The following is a 16085-nucleotide window of genomic DNA, read 5'->3' as shown; positions in this document are numbered from 1 at the left end:
AGCATGTGTTCCAACAAAGTACGGTGTTACATGTGAACAGGATTGTCCCTCGACTTGCCGTGATCGACTCTGCCATAAAACCTCGGGGGAATGTTCCAGTATGTAATAAGCTATGCCAGTGTTTTGGAGTTTTAAATCAAATATTTATATAATTGATAACTCATGTGACGAGTTGGGGGTTACGTAGATTGTGGTCTCTGTCAACTTATGATGAAGGTATAAATCAGTATCACTCATAGATGTGTGTACACCTGTTTTCATATAGCTTTAATATCACTTAAAATGGCATCATTTTATACATTTTTTGTGTAATAATGAAATATCCTTTAAAAGCTTCTTGGCTAAATGCACAATTGCAAAGACGCTTTATGGATAAAAAGGGGAATGGATGAGCACGGTTTTGACTAAGCTATTTGATATGATATCTGATGTTTTTACTTCGCTTATATGCTTTTTTATCAAGGTTAAGTCTGAAAAAACTGGCATAGTACAATGCATAAAATTGCACCAGTAATATTCCTATATTTTAGATATTGCACTGATTTATAAAGCTGTTTTGTTCTTCAGAGAGCATAAGCCGAAAGAATACCCTCATGTCCTAATACTGAAATTTCAATTTTTGTACATACGATAATCACTTCTTTGACCTAAGCAATTTATCATCACATATGCGTTATTGTAATACATTATTTATCAAGACAACAAAAGTGCAAATGTTTGTTAATTTATCGGTTTAACTAACGCACGTAACCAATCTTTAAACGCGATGATTTCTACTCTCAGTATAAAGGGAGAGGGCACGACTGGGTTTCTTTTTGTCAGAATAATGTGACCGAGTAAAATGCGTTGTTCGATATCCTCAAACCACTTCAGACTTACAGACAGTCACACATACATTACACTTTATACCATGAATACCCGAGCTCTTAATAGGATGTTAACCCCAAACAACCAGATTCACATGTGTTTGTGATTCCCTGTGTTGTTGTTAATCAATTATAATGATATGTAAATGTGCATACAGATGGGTGCGAGAATGGATTTTATGGAACGACGTGTTCAACACCTTGTGGCAGCAATTGTACTGAATGTCTCCAACAAGGCGGGGAATGTCAGAGTAGGTAGTTCTGTTTATTATTTCAGTTTTAGTATTCAATTAATACAAACGTTTTCTTCTTCCGTAACTTAGTTTTCAAGTTACAAATTAGTATTAACAAAAATATCGTATCATTGATTCAAGTCGTTTATTTGCCATTTTCGTCTGTAACTCATTTTTCAAGTTAGTACTAACAAAAATATCGTATCATTTGTTCATCGTGTATCTGTAATTTTTAAATGACAAATTAGTATAGACCAAAAATATTGAGAAATGTATCATTTGTTCATTAATTCAATTAATGCGTTAGTCTGTCATCTTTAAGAGTGCCAGGCGGGATTGTACGGGCTGAACTGTAGCCTGGCGTGCGGTTACTGTACGAGTTGTGACTTGACATCCGGTGTGTGTACAGCACAGTGTGACCCCGGATATGAGGGGAGTTACTGTCAGACACGTAAGTGTTATTTCATCGTTAGATTATCTTACATGCCTTACTCATACCTGTTTCCTTTATCCGTTTTAATAAGTATCAATACTCGAGTAATGTTTTGTTGATTTTTTCTATGCTAAAATTTTTAAATATGACAAGAAATCCCAAGGAATTGATTAAATTCATTTCGATTACATGTAGTGACAAGTCTAAATAAGACTTTTGTTTTTATTCAGTCTCTTTTTCATTTATGAAAAAAACATTGTTATTATATCAATCGTAATATGTCAACAAACACACAAGACACATGGATATCTATTTTACGTTCTGATGGCAAACCGGTATCTACTTATCTTTGTTAAAAAAATCATTGCTTCAATATTCGTAATGGATCAAGTTGCCATTAAGGAGAAAATATAAAACACTAAACTAAACATAACTAACTATGTTAAAATAATGAAGGAAATGATATAAGATTTATCTTATCTCGTTTTTGTTTCGTTTACCAGGACAGGCTATAGTTGACAATACTCCACCAGCATCAACAGACGCAGGTCCGATTGTCGGGGCAATTGTTGGTGTTATTGTTGTCGTTGCCATAGCAATAGTTATAGTCATCCTCATCAGAAGGTATTCTTATCAAAATATTAACTTTAGATACATCAAACACAAACATCAAGACATTTATTCCAATGAAGGAAATACTGAATTTTGATAATTTCAAGATGTCCAATGGGCTGATTAAGCCATTCAGTATTTAAAGTCTGTCAGAAGCGAGCTTTGCTGTTATAACTACTTGTTACAAAAAAAAAAAAATAGAATGAAAGATATGGTCTGAAAACGCCTAAAGCTTTAAAGTTGAGGTTTGTTCGCCAAATTTTCAAAAATATACCATTAAACCATATTTTCATGATGGTTTTCATAATGTTTTAAGTGAGACATTTATACCATGTAACTCCTTAATTTCGTTGTGATGTTGTGTTAATCCCAACAGAGGAACAATATTTCAAAGTTCACATGCAAAACTTTGTTGGAAAGACTGTAATGCTCTCGAGTCAGATAATTTATATATATCTAGCTACAATGTATTGCATAATCATAAGTACATGATTTATGTAAGAAAGTTGTTTTTATAGATTGTAAGAATGCTTCTATAAAAATATATTTTGAGAAGGCTTTCAAACTAGCAATATTTAATTCTCATGTCAATTTACAGACGCAGACTAAATACCGCTAAACGAGATTCGTTTGATGATATCAATCATAGAGTGGCTGATGAAAAGAAAGTCTACGACGAACCGTTTGAAAGGGATAACTCGTTGGCTAAGCCTACTGCCGAAAACGTCTACACTAACGCTTCAGGTAATTATGGCAAAACTACTTTTAATTATACATTTTATCATTTATAAGTTAGATCGCTGTGTTCCGTTGCAGTGTTATACACAAGTAATGAAAAACAAGTACATGTATATAAACAGGCCACTACTATGTGAGCTTACAGAGCCTCTATGGACATATAAACATAGACATATTTTCCATGTCAATAATCTTATAAGATGGTGAGTTAATTTCTTAGTGTAATACGATCTTAATGCTATGTACAGTAGTTATAAAGCATGTGTATTTTTATTAAAGAGGTTACCGATGAACAACCGGAAGAACCCTCTAAGGACAGTGTGTATGTAAACACAGAGCAGGTCAACCGGAAGTCCGAGTCTAATAATAGTGTCTACTATAACTCGGGTCCGGTGGGGTTTCCCATCTCCACTCTACAATCTCTTGTGGAAAAGAAACTACAAAACAAGGCAAAGGCTTTCGAGGACGAATACAAGGTATATCTTAATTAAACCTCAATTGTACTTTCAGCGAACCACTTTTGTCTCTCTGTTCCAACCGAAAATTGCAGATTATGTTTAAAACATTTGCACTGTTAAGGTATTATGTTTATCCTGTTAAATTTATATAAAAAAACCAATATTGAAAGTGAAAAGAGACAAAGTATGACTGCTGCAGTTTGAAGCTGGTTTAGTGAATCGGCGCATGTTCCAGAATCATATGGATTCCCACATTTACAGGGGTATCCTACTCATTGTGTCCTGCTTTCGTTATATCAAACCTATATGAGATGTCGGATTATTTTTTATGTTTATTACAGTCCATTCCATCTGGTGATCTACACGACCACAATGTTGGGATGTTACCACAAAACAAAGTCAAGAATAGATTCAAGACGACATTCCCATGTAAGTACGGGTTTTATTTCAATAAATGTTTACATGTAATATCATGCTTAATCGCATATTTCTATTAAATGCTAAAACCAGTTACTGATTATTAATAAATCTATTCAAATATTGAATTCCCTTAATTGTAAAGTGTTAGTAAGTGACAACATTGATACTTGTTTCTACAAGTCAACACTTTTCGATTTCCTTACAACCATCACATGACCTCCACTACCCAATCATCTATTACAGACGACCATTCACGAGTTGTCCTGGAGACTGTTGGGAACGATCCTCACTCAGACTACATTAACGCTAACTACATCAATGTAAGTTAAACATGTTGCTGCACATTTTAACAAAATACATTGTATGTAACGTTTTAATGCATACTTTAACAAATACGTTTTATGTAACATTTTGTTACATATTTTAATAAATGTATCTTTACATAAATCAAAAAGTACATTAAATAAAAAATAAAATAAAAATTTCGTTTAAAAGTGAAAATATTTAGGATTCATTATTACAAAATTAAAATAGGTATCTGTATATTGTCCTAAACTTCAAATTTGGCTTTGTATTACAGAGTGTCAGGACACCTGCTGAATACGTCGCAACGCAAGGTAATCGATATCGCAATGATTATTTACGTTTCTTATCATTTAATCGAAATAAAAAGGATTTTATTTCAAAATTTTCTACTTTCTTTTCTAAGATCCCATATTCTTTTCACATAATCTCCCCTTGTAGTGATTGACTTTTTTAAAATACAAAATGATATTCATTATCTCTACTGCCGTGACCTTGTTAAATCTAAAGTATCAACTGTCTGTTTCGTAATACTACACGTATAAATGCAGCATTCATCAACAAAGCGTTTCTTTTATACGAAATAATTCGTTCTGCGTGTTAATGACCAATTGAGGTTGTCTGTATCCAATAGGTAAAAGCCTCACATATCTTTATTATTTAAAATGAATAGTCGGGCAAAAAAAAAAAAGGCTAATGTCGGTAAAAATGGCGTGAATATATCCAATATAATTTCTTATGAAATAGTAAATAAAATCTCCCGACAAAATCGCTCTGCACGCGAAGGAATTAATTTATATTATAGAAATCCTAAAACGTCACCCCGGCTGGTTATGTCCATGGTTACATTTCCGATCAGCCTCGCTTTCAAAGAGTTAGGATAATTTATTTTTAGAAATGTGCTAAATACACGGGCTATTCCATTATTTCAATGATCAAATCTGGACAATGTAAGCAGACCTTGACCGTCATTTTGATATGTCTTTTGGTAGGCCAATGAACGCATTTAGACTGGTTTGCTTTGTCCAACTATTCACTTTAACTACAATATACAACTTTTCATTCAATTATGACTGATTATAAATTCCGAAAGTAATCCAAGGTAACTAGCTACACTAAATTGACAATGTCTATGATGTTAGTAGGTAAGAACAAAACCAAAATTTCAGGAATTAATTCAATTAAACTATTTTCATGAATGACATATTCTTAAAACAATGGAAATTGTGAAAAAACTCTTATGCAGATGTATCTATGTAGTTATTGGAAGTTACATCATTTTTAAATGATTAAAAACTTGAAATTAAGGTTACACGAATATAATTTTATTTTGTAGTAGTATTTGAAATGTTGTTTTTGTAGGGCCTAGACCTGGGACGGTCAAGGATTTCTGGAGGATGATATGGCAACTGAAAACCAGCAAAATTGTTATGTTGACGAATCTCGTAGAAGGAGGAAAAGTAATTATCGACTTAACATTCATTTTGTTGCTGTATATTAATCACGTTGTCCGTCTGTTCGTCCGTTTGTCTGTTATTTTGTTATTCTTTTCATGTTGTACAATTATAATGGATGGAATTAGATTATTGCGTTCAAATATTGTAGGATGAATTACCGTGTCACCTAGATCTACTGCGTATCTCTTTGGGCTAATCAGATTAAAAGGGCTGCTCAGTGACCATATTGGGTTTCAAAAATGAAAAAGTGACAGTTGTACATTAAAGAAAATGGTCAATTGTTCTAATACTTGATGAACTGATCCACCATACAATAGAGTTTGATACTCCAGTGAACCTTAGTGTAAATTGCATCATATGCAACCAACAGCTACGTGCCTATATTTCCCAATAAACTCAGTATGCCAAGCGTTAAAGGTGAAGTGCAATTAGACCCTCTACTACCCAACATTTAAAATAGAACAAAAATAACATACAAAGGTACCAAATGTGAGACATACACGATGGGCTTTAATTTTAAATGAGACCTGATTCTATCTCCAGATTCTGAAAAGCCCTTCAGAAAGGGTAAGCAGTGCTAGGTACGAAAGTTTTGTAAACCTTTTAGTAAATGCTAATTGTAACTTAAATGTAAGTTACGTAAGGCAGTTATAATGGATACAATACAAATGCTATTTTAACCGTTGTTTTTTTTATCAGAGACATTGTTAGAAAATCAAACCTGGTGTTAATTACTAAACTAAAATAAGCTTAAGCTGTTTGTTGTACAGAGATTCTGTCAAATTTATTTCATTTTATTGCTTGTAGAGATTTTTACTCCCATTGATGCACAATAATACAGATATTTCAACCTGAGTTTAGGAATGAGTTATGTCAATAAAATAAGACTGATTCCTTTGATTTATCATAAATCTTATTGCAATGAAATTATTCCTATAAGATAAAATTATTGATTATATGAATATACATTGGAGATTATTTTAATGGACAATTCATGAATCAATTGGCTTGCAAAATGCTTTGCGCACACTTTCCAGGCGTAATTGATCATATCTTTGAATTGGATTAAATTTCTGTTTTCAGTTGTTAGAACTCCTTATATATTTTCGAAACATGTTGAAATATCAGTATAACGTTTCCTTGTCTTTTCAGCCTAAATGTGATAAATATTGGCCGGATGAGTCAGAAACTATAACGCATGGTCAATTCGACATCACTATGGACATGGAAAGGTCGTACGCCTTCTATGTCATCAGGGATATCACGGTTAGAGACAGAAAGGTAAATTTTGTATATATTAATATCTTAATAATTTTGTATTTTGAGAGTGACGATGTCGTCACCATTTTCATCATTTGAAAAAAAAATCTTTGGTGACGATCTCATTTTTTTACACTGACAATACTGGTAAACCACTCGTTTAAAAGGAGTTTAATTAATTTTAGACAAAATCCGAACGACAAGTACATCAGTTCCATTACACCACGTGGCCAGATCACGGGACTCCTGACCCTAACGAACTCGTCGTCTTTCATCGGCGGGTGAAGAATTACAAGACTATGACAAGCGGAAAAATGGTAGTTCATTGCAGGTACGATATATTCTCAGTTGGATCTAGGATGAAACTTTATTTAAAACCATTTACATTTCCGGGTCAAAATATTCCGGAATTTGACCTAAAACGGAAATATTTTTAGTTGATTGATTTTTTTTTTAATTCGAGATTTGGCTATAAGACTTTATAAATTTTGATAGTTGCTCATGTTTCGCTGATCAAATGTTCACGATCATAGCAATATCCGTCGAAAACGGAAAATATTTTCTCCACAAACAAAACAAAAAAAAGACCCCACAATTTTATAACCCCATAACATAATATTTTTATAAGAAAAGATCGAGCATATAAAATTGTATTATTCAAATAAAATTTATTGAAAAAAATCTTATGGGGAAAATATATTAAAATTTCAGCTTTTTGGATAGACAAATTCTTGAACTTTTATATTACTTGCCTTAATGATAACGTTTATTACTATATGAATTGAAAACATGTTTCATGTTTAGCGCCGGGATAGGTAGGACGGGAACATTCATGGCCCTAGATGCTCTACTGAAGGAAGGAAAAGAAACCGGACGTATTGATGTCAAGGGATACGTTAACACTATGCGGGAGGATAGAGTCAACATGGTCCAAACTGCTGTAAGTAATTAAAGTTATATGTGCCGTAACTGGCCGAGAATTTGGACATGTTATTTTGTCTTCAATTATCTGTTTAAAACCATAAGTTTTAAAGAATAAAGCTGTGAAAATCATTCAAATGGACAGACAAACATATATAATGCCTTATAAACGTTAGTTATGCACTGTGAAATTCTTGTTTTTTTATGCCTTATACATAATCACTTTACAATTACTAATAATACTGTAAAAATGTGCAATGAAATTGGGGACAACAATATGGCTTCATGGTCTGACCGTATGTACTCATTTCACTACACTGAAGATGTTAATATTATGTTTTTGGCAGTACTGCCAAAAACTGCCAAAAATCATTTTCAGCTCTTTTTTGTAGTTGCAAAAATTAAAACCAATGCATTGAAAGTATTATAATTCTCAAAATGTTGGTAACTTTTTGAGTTGAATAACATATTAAAAGCTCTTCTTGATTCGTGACTATGAAAAATACGGCACATATAGCTTTAATTTAATATGCTATGATAAATAAACAACAATATTTAAATCACGGCAATAAGTAAATAAAGTAAAGAAAATTGCATTGTGCTATGATATCACAACTAAGAACCCTCTCTTATATCGACGGTATCAGTATTATAATAGCATTTCGAGTTTTAATATTGTTTATTTTTATTCATCTAGGAACAGTACATAGCTATACACCAGCTCCTGATAGAAGCCTTTGATATGCCCGACACATTAATATCTAAAGTGAAATACCACACCAGGCTGACAGCGCTTTCTAATGGTGCCCCAACCAACCAGACGAAACTCAGGAAAGAATATCAGGTACTTAACAATACCTATATATAAACAGTCCTTCACTATTGTTCATTTGTAATAGTGAATCGGATCCTTCACTGATCTTTATGGTTTTAAAAATAAATCGGATCATTCACTGATGTTCATGGTTTTAACATATTGATTCGACTCATTATATTTTTCTATATAATATCTCAAAGGAATTCCGTAACAGAAACAGAAGATAAGTCACCTAATTTTATTTTATATAATACACTTTCAAATTAAGGCAAAGTCACTCAAATATCCCTATAACGAACTTTTTTAATTAATCATATAATGTGTTTTATAGGAATGATGATTTGCCCATACTACACCAACCGGTTTATATTTAATGTGGTCACGTTTTAAATGTATAAACAAATAGTCATATATTCATTAACAATAACTATTCATACTGATGTATACTTAACCTCATGCATAAAAGTAAAATATTCATTTTTAATAAATCAGATTGAAAACACACAAACGATCTTTGAAACCAATAGTATTTCGTACCCCTTTCTTCATTACTTTCCTTCTCTAAATGTCATAAGTTGATACTAACCAAAATAAAATCGTTAAGTATTACATTAAATGCGACTTAAAGTTTTAAATGGAAATATTTCAAATATCAATGAGTTAAAAATAAATGGAATAACGTATGCTTGCCCGCATACTTTTCGCTGACTTTTGAAAATGGTCCTGAATGAACTGTTTTATCAACCTTATATTCCTTTTTTATTTATATTCTTCGTCAATCTAGTTAACACAAAGTCTGAAACCAAATTACACAGAGAGCGAATATAGAACTGCTTTACTTCCAACCAACAAGATGAAGAACAAAACGTTGACGTCTCTAGCAGGTACGTGTTAACCACATGATCAGGGGACATTAGAAATATCAGGGGACATAACTCAATCAAGAAATTTAGAGGGCATTACTCGAACTAGAAATATCAGGGGATATAAAACTGAATCACGTTTAATGACGATCTGTAAGAATGAAATCATTTCTAATGTAAACGAGATTTTTATATCTGTATTTGTATGTCTTCAATTCTGCAGACATGTACAGGTCTTCTTTACATATTTGTACATGTTTATCACTGTAGCCTGACCTTCATTTGACCTAGATTCTTATGGATGTAGTGTCGAATTGACATATGTTGTGAGGTGCTTTGTCTAGCCTCCTAAAAATCTCCTTTGTCTGTGCATAACTTATATTCAACCGATCTAAAGTTTTTATTATGGATTCGTTTTTTACGTTTTTGACATTCTTGAACGACTGTTCTAAATATGTTTAATGAGAATCAAAGTACCTATATTTGTTTTATATAGCTGACAAATTCAGAGCCTTCCTGCGATCTTACTCTACTAGTCGGTCGGATTACATTAACGCTGTGACAGTGCCTGTAAGTGGTTTTTTATATGTTATTATTTGATCATACTTGAAACTCAAGGGGTTACTATTACTGACGTTATGTGCACCCCTGGTCGATCTCATAGTAAAACTGGAGGCAACAGAGCAGAATAGTTAATTTCATCAAAAGAACGGTTTAACAGTACACTGTGGGACTGTGGCTTGGAAGTCGGGCGTCGCACTCCTTGTAGTCTTCAAAAGAATCTTTGCAGACATGTGATTGGTGCAGATTCTTTCTTCTAAGCTGCCTTCAGTTTCACTATGAGATATTTCTGGGGTGGATGTAACATAACTGATTGTAAACCCTGGAGCATTGAGGATGTATTATGTTATCCATATACGTTGACAATCATGTTTTTTCACAGAAGTAGTAGCAAACTGTATAATCGAATGCACAAAACTGTTTAGCCAAATCATTATGTTATGCTACACATTTTTTGTGTTTTAGTAGTAAGTTAGACGTTTAGGGTGAAATATCATGTACACAAAAATGATCATACAAGTGATATGGGAAAACACATATGTGACAGCAATTCACGCGATTAATTTGTTTCCGGTTTTAAGTATATGTTTTTCCTTTCATAAGTCCTACACGTCCAAGACTGGATACATCGTCACTCAGACTCCCTTGGAGGACACCGTGGTGGATCTGTTAACGATGATAATGGACCACAACTGTCAGACACTTGTCATCATTGACACGGGCCCAATCGTAAGTATATACGCATATGTATACAGTCCTTCCTTATTTTCCATTCATATATATTTACACTTGCTACGCTTGTTCATTATACTCAAATACTAACCGAGTTTGTTTACCATAACTGCATGGTAACAATGAACTTTGAACTTGCGTATGAAAATGTTCAATGCAAGGTATACTTTATTTTGAAGAAACACGTGGCTTTGTTTACATTTTGACGCACATTACATGTATAGTGATGTTTTTCATAGAATTTTGGAAGAATGTAAACAGTATTTATATATAATGCAAAAATTTTAACTTAACAATTGTATTAAAGAAATGGGAAAAATATTCCGAAGTGAGGTGCTTTCATTTTTGTTTAAAAAGATAGGTGTCAAATGTAAACATGACCTCTGTGTCTGTCTTCGTCCTACCATAGAGTCTTTGAGGTGAACGGACGTGAGGCCCTCTGACAGAGGTCAGTTATAAACATATCCTCTTGTCATTATTCTTTGAGACATTAATGATGTGCACCGCTAATAACCCAAGTATTGACAGATCAGGGAAGAGTACGCGTCACCACAAATACGTTGTATGCATCGAACACAAGTGAAGTTGTTCCATCTATCGACGAATCTGCCGCATATTATATAATCACATGGCACCTAACTATGTAATATCGTCAAGTCAAAACATTTAGCTACATGAACATCGGTGTTTAGCCAACTTCGCAAACTCATTGTGTAAGCGTGCGTCAGCTTCGCCTCGGTGCACAATAACGGTCACCGAGTTCACACATATGGCCGATTACATATACTTTATGTAATTACGCTATATATTACTAATTTTACTAAAATAAATCCATATTTTAATATCAGGTCTAATTGTATAAAATTATCATTGAAAATTATTTTGTTTGTCATGTTAATTTTTCACTAAAATATTGAACTTTTTGTCGTCGCGGATGAATAATTCTACGTTATGAAAAGTGTCGTCATTGGAAGTTCAATTGAGTAAGATCCTCCACTTTTGACGGACTTTTATTGAATAATTACGTCACTTTCAAATGACAATTTTATGGCGTAAAATATAAATAAAAGTCGTGTGAGTGTAAATATAGGGATTGGATTTCGCTTTTATGTTAACCATGCTTGCGTGGAGCAATTCATCTAAGAATATATTCAATGTAAGCGCCCCATAAAATATATTCATACAAGCATGGTTAACATAAAAGCGAAATCCAATCCCTATATGATATTTATATTTTTAAAAAGAAAACCATAGCGTTTAATGACAATATCAAAACTATAATGATATCATGTAGTCCATTTGTGGAGAAAATATCCACATAAGTTAACTAGTAATGGGATGAATGAAGTACTGAGGTTTGTTAAAAATACTAACCTTTCAAGTACTTTCTTACCAAAGTCACAATAACATATAAGGAAGATGACTTACAAGATGAAATATGTCATAAATATTAAGGTATCACAACTTTGTTGTTCAGGACTGGCTTCCGGGTGAAAACGAGGAAAAAACTATTGATGATTTTACGTTGGAACACAAAGGCAAATCATCGACAATACCAAATGTGGATTTACTTGAAATCGCAATCACAAGCAGGGTAGGTAAACTCATCTAGCGTAATATGGCCTACAAATACTGTGTAGGATAGATCACTTTTTAATTATTTCCTCTTGAAGAATGTCGACATTTCTAACTCGACAGCGTTATTAATGGGCAAATATCGTTAATACAACATCTAGTCATCTTAACTGGATCATTAAATTAAAAAAAACAACTTTTTAATAGCAGCACCATCTATGTCATTGGCATATTTCAATTATAAATTTATCTTCATATATTAGCTTCTTTTTGTCTGTATTGGGTTTTTGGCCAAGCAAGACGTTTGGATATATGCTATGTTTGAATCATTGATCTTATTTCATATGTTTAACACCATTACCATACGAAATGGTTCGTTTGTCGTCATAGCATTCTAATGACTTTTTATTAAATGCATAATACTTTCATCAATATATGCCAATCAGTAATTATCAACCATTGTTTCTAGACTTACGAATTTAGTGAAACAGTTCGAGTGTTCCATATGACTGACTGGGATAAAGACTCTCCAGTCCCTAAGGATTCGTCAGCCTTGCTACAGCTGCTGGAGGTAGTTGACAGCCGACGTAAATCTGAAGACACCAAGACAACGGTGGTTATGTGTCGGTATGTTAGTGAAATATTCGAACTATGTACTATATGTATCATTTGGTAACGCTGTTATGGTCATGAATGGTAATATTACGTTAAACCAATAAACCAAGCGTTTACGATGATAAATAATGGAAATAATGGTAATACCATTAAATTTTAGAGGCAGTTATCTGTAGGCTTACGTTGAAGAAATGTTTATTTTATATGATACCGTTATTCAAATTGCCTTCAACACCTTATCGTTTGAGTACATTTGGGATGAATTATAGATAAAAAAAGTGATAAAGCTATGTACAAAAGCGCAAAGCGTTTTTATGAATATTTTTCTTTAATACGAACCGTTTAATTAGTTTATGTTTCTGTTTTTTTAATCATAGTGTTATTTAATGTGATTTTCGTTATAGTGACGGTTACTCTCAAAGTGGACTGTTTTGCTGTATCAGCAGTGCTAGAGATCAGATGAAATCGGATGAAGAGGTTGATATATTCCAAATTTCGCGTCAGTTACTTGTTAGACGGCCGGAATTCCTAAACCGTTTTGTAAGTATTTATTTTCTCTATTCCAATTATCTTCTTGTATTGTGTGCACTGTCCTTTCTGAATATTATAAGACAATATCATTTCGTTTTAATACCAAAACGAAACGAAATCTTATTTTTTAAAAATTATTTTTCAAAGAACTTGTTCACGACTTTGGCACGTTATTTGTATAAAGTGACACTACGCAGGGTGTACATAACCAATATTTCCTAACCTGAAATGGACCAGAATGTCTTGTTAAAATTCTCACCTGAAATTGACTTGAAAGCAGCAGAAAAGTCAATTTCAGGTAAAAAAAAACTAACCTGAATTCCACCTGAAATTGACCTGAATTTCACATGTAAATTTCATTGAGATCAAATTCTGGTCAATTTCTGGTCAAATTAATGTGAAATTCTGGTCAATTTCTGGGGTTTTTTTTAAACTGAAATTGACTTCAAAACTTTTTTTGATCAATTTCATTTGAAACTATTGTCAATTTCAGGTTAACATAACCTGAAATTGACCTTAATTTTCTGAGGTCATTTTCAGGTGAGATTCTGATCAAATTCAAGAATTCTTGACCTGAAATTGACAAGACCTTGATTAGAATTTCAGGTTAAGAAATACTGACTTGAAATTCAGTTTAGGAAATATTGACTGTGTATGTTAGGAAAGACACTTGCCTATATTTCAGAATGATTTCAAGTTAATGTATTTATAAAACAGTGAACAATTGATAACCCAATGCTTCTCTTTATCACATTTATTTGTTTACAAAAAAAGCTATCCTAACACATCAATGGAATTAAAATGGATTTGTCTATAAATTACAATCCATGAACAATACCATTCAATATAAATCGATTTCTCTATATATTACAATACAGGAATAATACCATTGAATCTAAAATGGATTTGTCTATTTATTACAATACATGAACAATACCATTCAATATAAATTGATTTGTTTATATATTACAATACAGGAATAATACCATTGAATCTAAAATGGATTTGTCTATTTATTACAATACATGAACAATACCATTCAATATAAATTGATTTTTTCTTTATATTACAATACAGGATTAATACCATTGAATCTAAAATGATTTTTTTCTTTATATTACAATACAGGAATAATACCTTCGAATCTAAAATGGATTTTTTTTCTATAAATTATATTACAGGAACAATATCAATGCTGTTACAACGTGATAAAAGACTACCTGGAAACGACAGACGTGTACATGAACTGATGACTGGATGGAAAGAACGACAAGACATGTACATGAACTGATGGCAGTATGGATACAACGACATATACTCCTCAATTGGGACATGTACAGCTTGTTTATAAACATGTTGGAAAGGAAAGTGCTATGTAATACAATGTAAATGCAACACATATGTTATGTGAAGCGGTTATTTCTGTGATCTATATGTTTGTACCTTTTTGATATAATCCAAAATATTATATTCAATAGAAACACATTGTCTTAACATTGCCTTTATTATTGTATTGATATCTTCACATATTACAACCAGTCCCTTGATGTAATTAACTACTTTAGTATGCACAATGATTGTAAATGCAGTATCCATAATAAACTACCCTACTGTATAACTTAATTGTAAATAACGCATAATGGGACAGATAATGTCTTCAAAGTTCACTACCTTTCCGAAAAGACTTTTGATTTTTAAAATAGGAATTTAAAACAAGATTACATTAATACTACACTTATCATCATCTTCTACACAATTCAAATAAGTTAAATGTTAATTTTCATAACGCGGGTCATATTATGTTTCCCGCCGTCGTCCTAATTAACGCGTGTAAGTTGAGTATCACTGCGACAGAGGGCAAAAGAGCGAAACAATCTTCACTCATAACGTAAATTACGCAAGGGAACTTGTATTTCTTGCTGTAACCTCATCTTAGGTCATTGATATCAATTATCTGATGTTGTTATTGTTTGAAGAAACATTTTTTTAAATAGACGGTTTTAATGGTACCAATGTAAGGAGTATGTGTTATTAAGAATTTTAATCTTAAGTTTTTAAAGTTCTAAGTCATAATTATGATTATAATTAGCATTTAAAATCAAACATGCATTCACGAAAATCATAAATTTCATTATTGTTTTTTTTATACTATGAGCATAATTAATAATCTATTTTTCTGTTTTATTGATAATCAATCTTTCTCAGCCAATGTCACTATCACTTAGTGTTCAATGACAATACTTAATAATTAAGAAGAAAGATTAATCTATTTCTGCTTACACACTTTCTTATTCATAATTAAAATGCAAATACCATACAAGGAATAATGACATAAGTATTACCAACTCTTAACAATACCTTAAAATGGGAAAAATGTTTCGCATGCCTTTCTGGTTCAAAAGAATTGCTAAAAACATGAAGACCATTCAAGGCATTAATATCACTTTATACATATTCCTAGTTGTACCAATTTGTCTTCATATTAATACATATCGCCTTGTTAGCTTATTTGAATATCGCAGTCATTCTAACGAAAAAAACCACTTTGTACACTATTGTGGGAAATGGGGATGATATGTCAGTCTGATATTGAAGTTAAATAGACACTATGATGTCCCCGTAATATTGTTATGTACCGTCCAGCTGGTTCGTCATTCTTAAAGTATGAGTTACTGATGATAGTCAGTATA

At 32.3% G+C, this 16085-nt stretch overlaps 1 protein-coding gene across 5 annotated transcripts in view; it reads left to right on the top strand.

Annotated features, from left to right (window-relative positions):
- Positions 1-15473, top strand: part of LOC138325091 (receptor-type tyrosine-protein phosphatase alpha-like) — a 31225-nt gene extending 15752 nt beyond the window's left edge. For 4 of the 5 annotated variants that reach the window (XM_069270499.1, XM_069270501.1, XM_069270500.1 and 1 more), the window contains 21 exons: positions 3-98; positions 1025-1117; positions 1422-1550; positions 2036-2156; positions 2743-2888; positions 3162-3358; positions 3682-3769; positions 4004-4080; positions 4341-4377; positions 5426-5523; positions 6673-6801; positions 6966-7111; positions 7585-7720; positions 8399-8545; positions 9303-9402; positions 9878-9951; positions 10546-10671; positions 12152-12268; positions 12719-12876; positions 13269-13404; positions 14577-15473. In XM_069270499.1, the coding sequence (XP_069126600.1) occupies positions 3-98; positions 1025-1117; positions 1422-1550; positions 2036-2156; positions 2743-2888; positions 3162-3358; positions 3682-3769; positions 4004-4080; positions 4341-4377; positions 5426-5523; positions 6673-6801; positions 6966-7111; positions 7585-7720; positions 8399-8545; positions 9303-9402; positions 9878-9951; positions 10546-10671; positions 12152-12268; positions 12719-12876; positions 13269-13404; positions 14577-14645 (2420 nt within the window). In that variant the 3' untranslated portion in view covers positions 14646-15473. The remainder of the gene's footprint in view (positions 1-2; positions 99-1024; positions 1118-1421; positions 1551-2035; positions 2157-2742; positions 2889-3161; positions 3359-3681; positions 3770-4003; positions 4081-4340; positions 4378-5425; positions 5524-6672; positions 6802-6965; positions 7112-7584; positions 7721-8398; positions 8546-9302; positions 9403-9877; positions 9952-10545; positions 10672-12151; positions 12269-12718; positions 12877-13268; positions 13405-14576) is intronic. The other variant, XM_069270503.1, reaches the window with a different exon arrangement.
- The last annotated feature ends 612 nt before the right edge of the window (positions 15474-16085 follow it).

Source organism: Argopecten irradians, chromosome 6, assembly GCF_041381155.1.
Source record: "Argopecten irradians isolate NY chromosome 6, Ai_NY, whole genome shotgun sequence".
NCBI classification, from domain to species: domain Eukaryota; kingdom Metazoa; phylum Mollusca; class Bivalvia; order Pectinida; family Pectinidae; genus Argopecten; species Argopecten irradians.
This window is presented reverse-complemented; position numbering and strand designations above follow the sequence as displayed.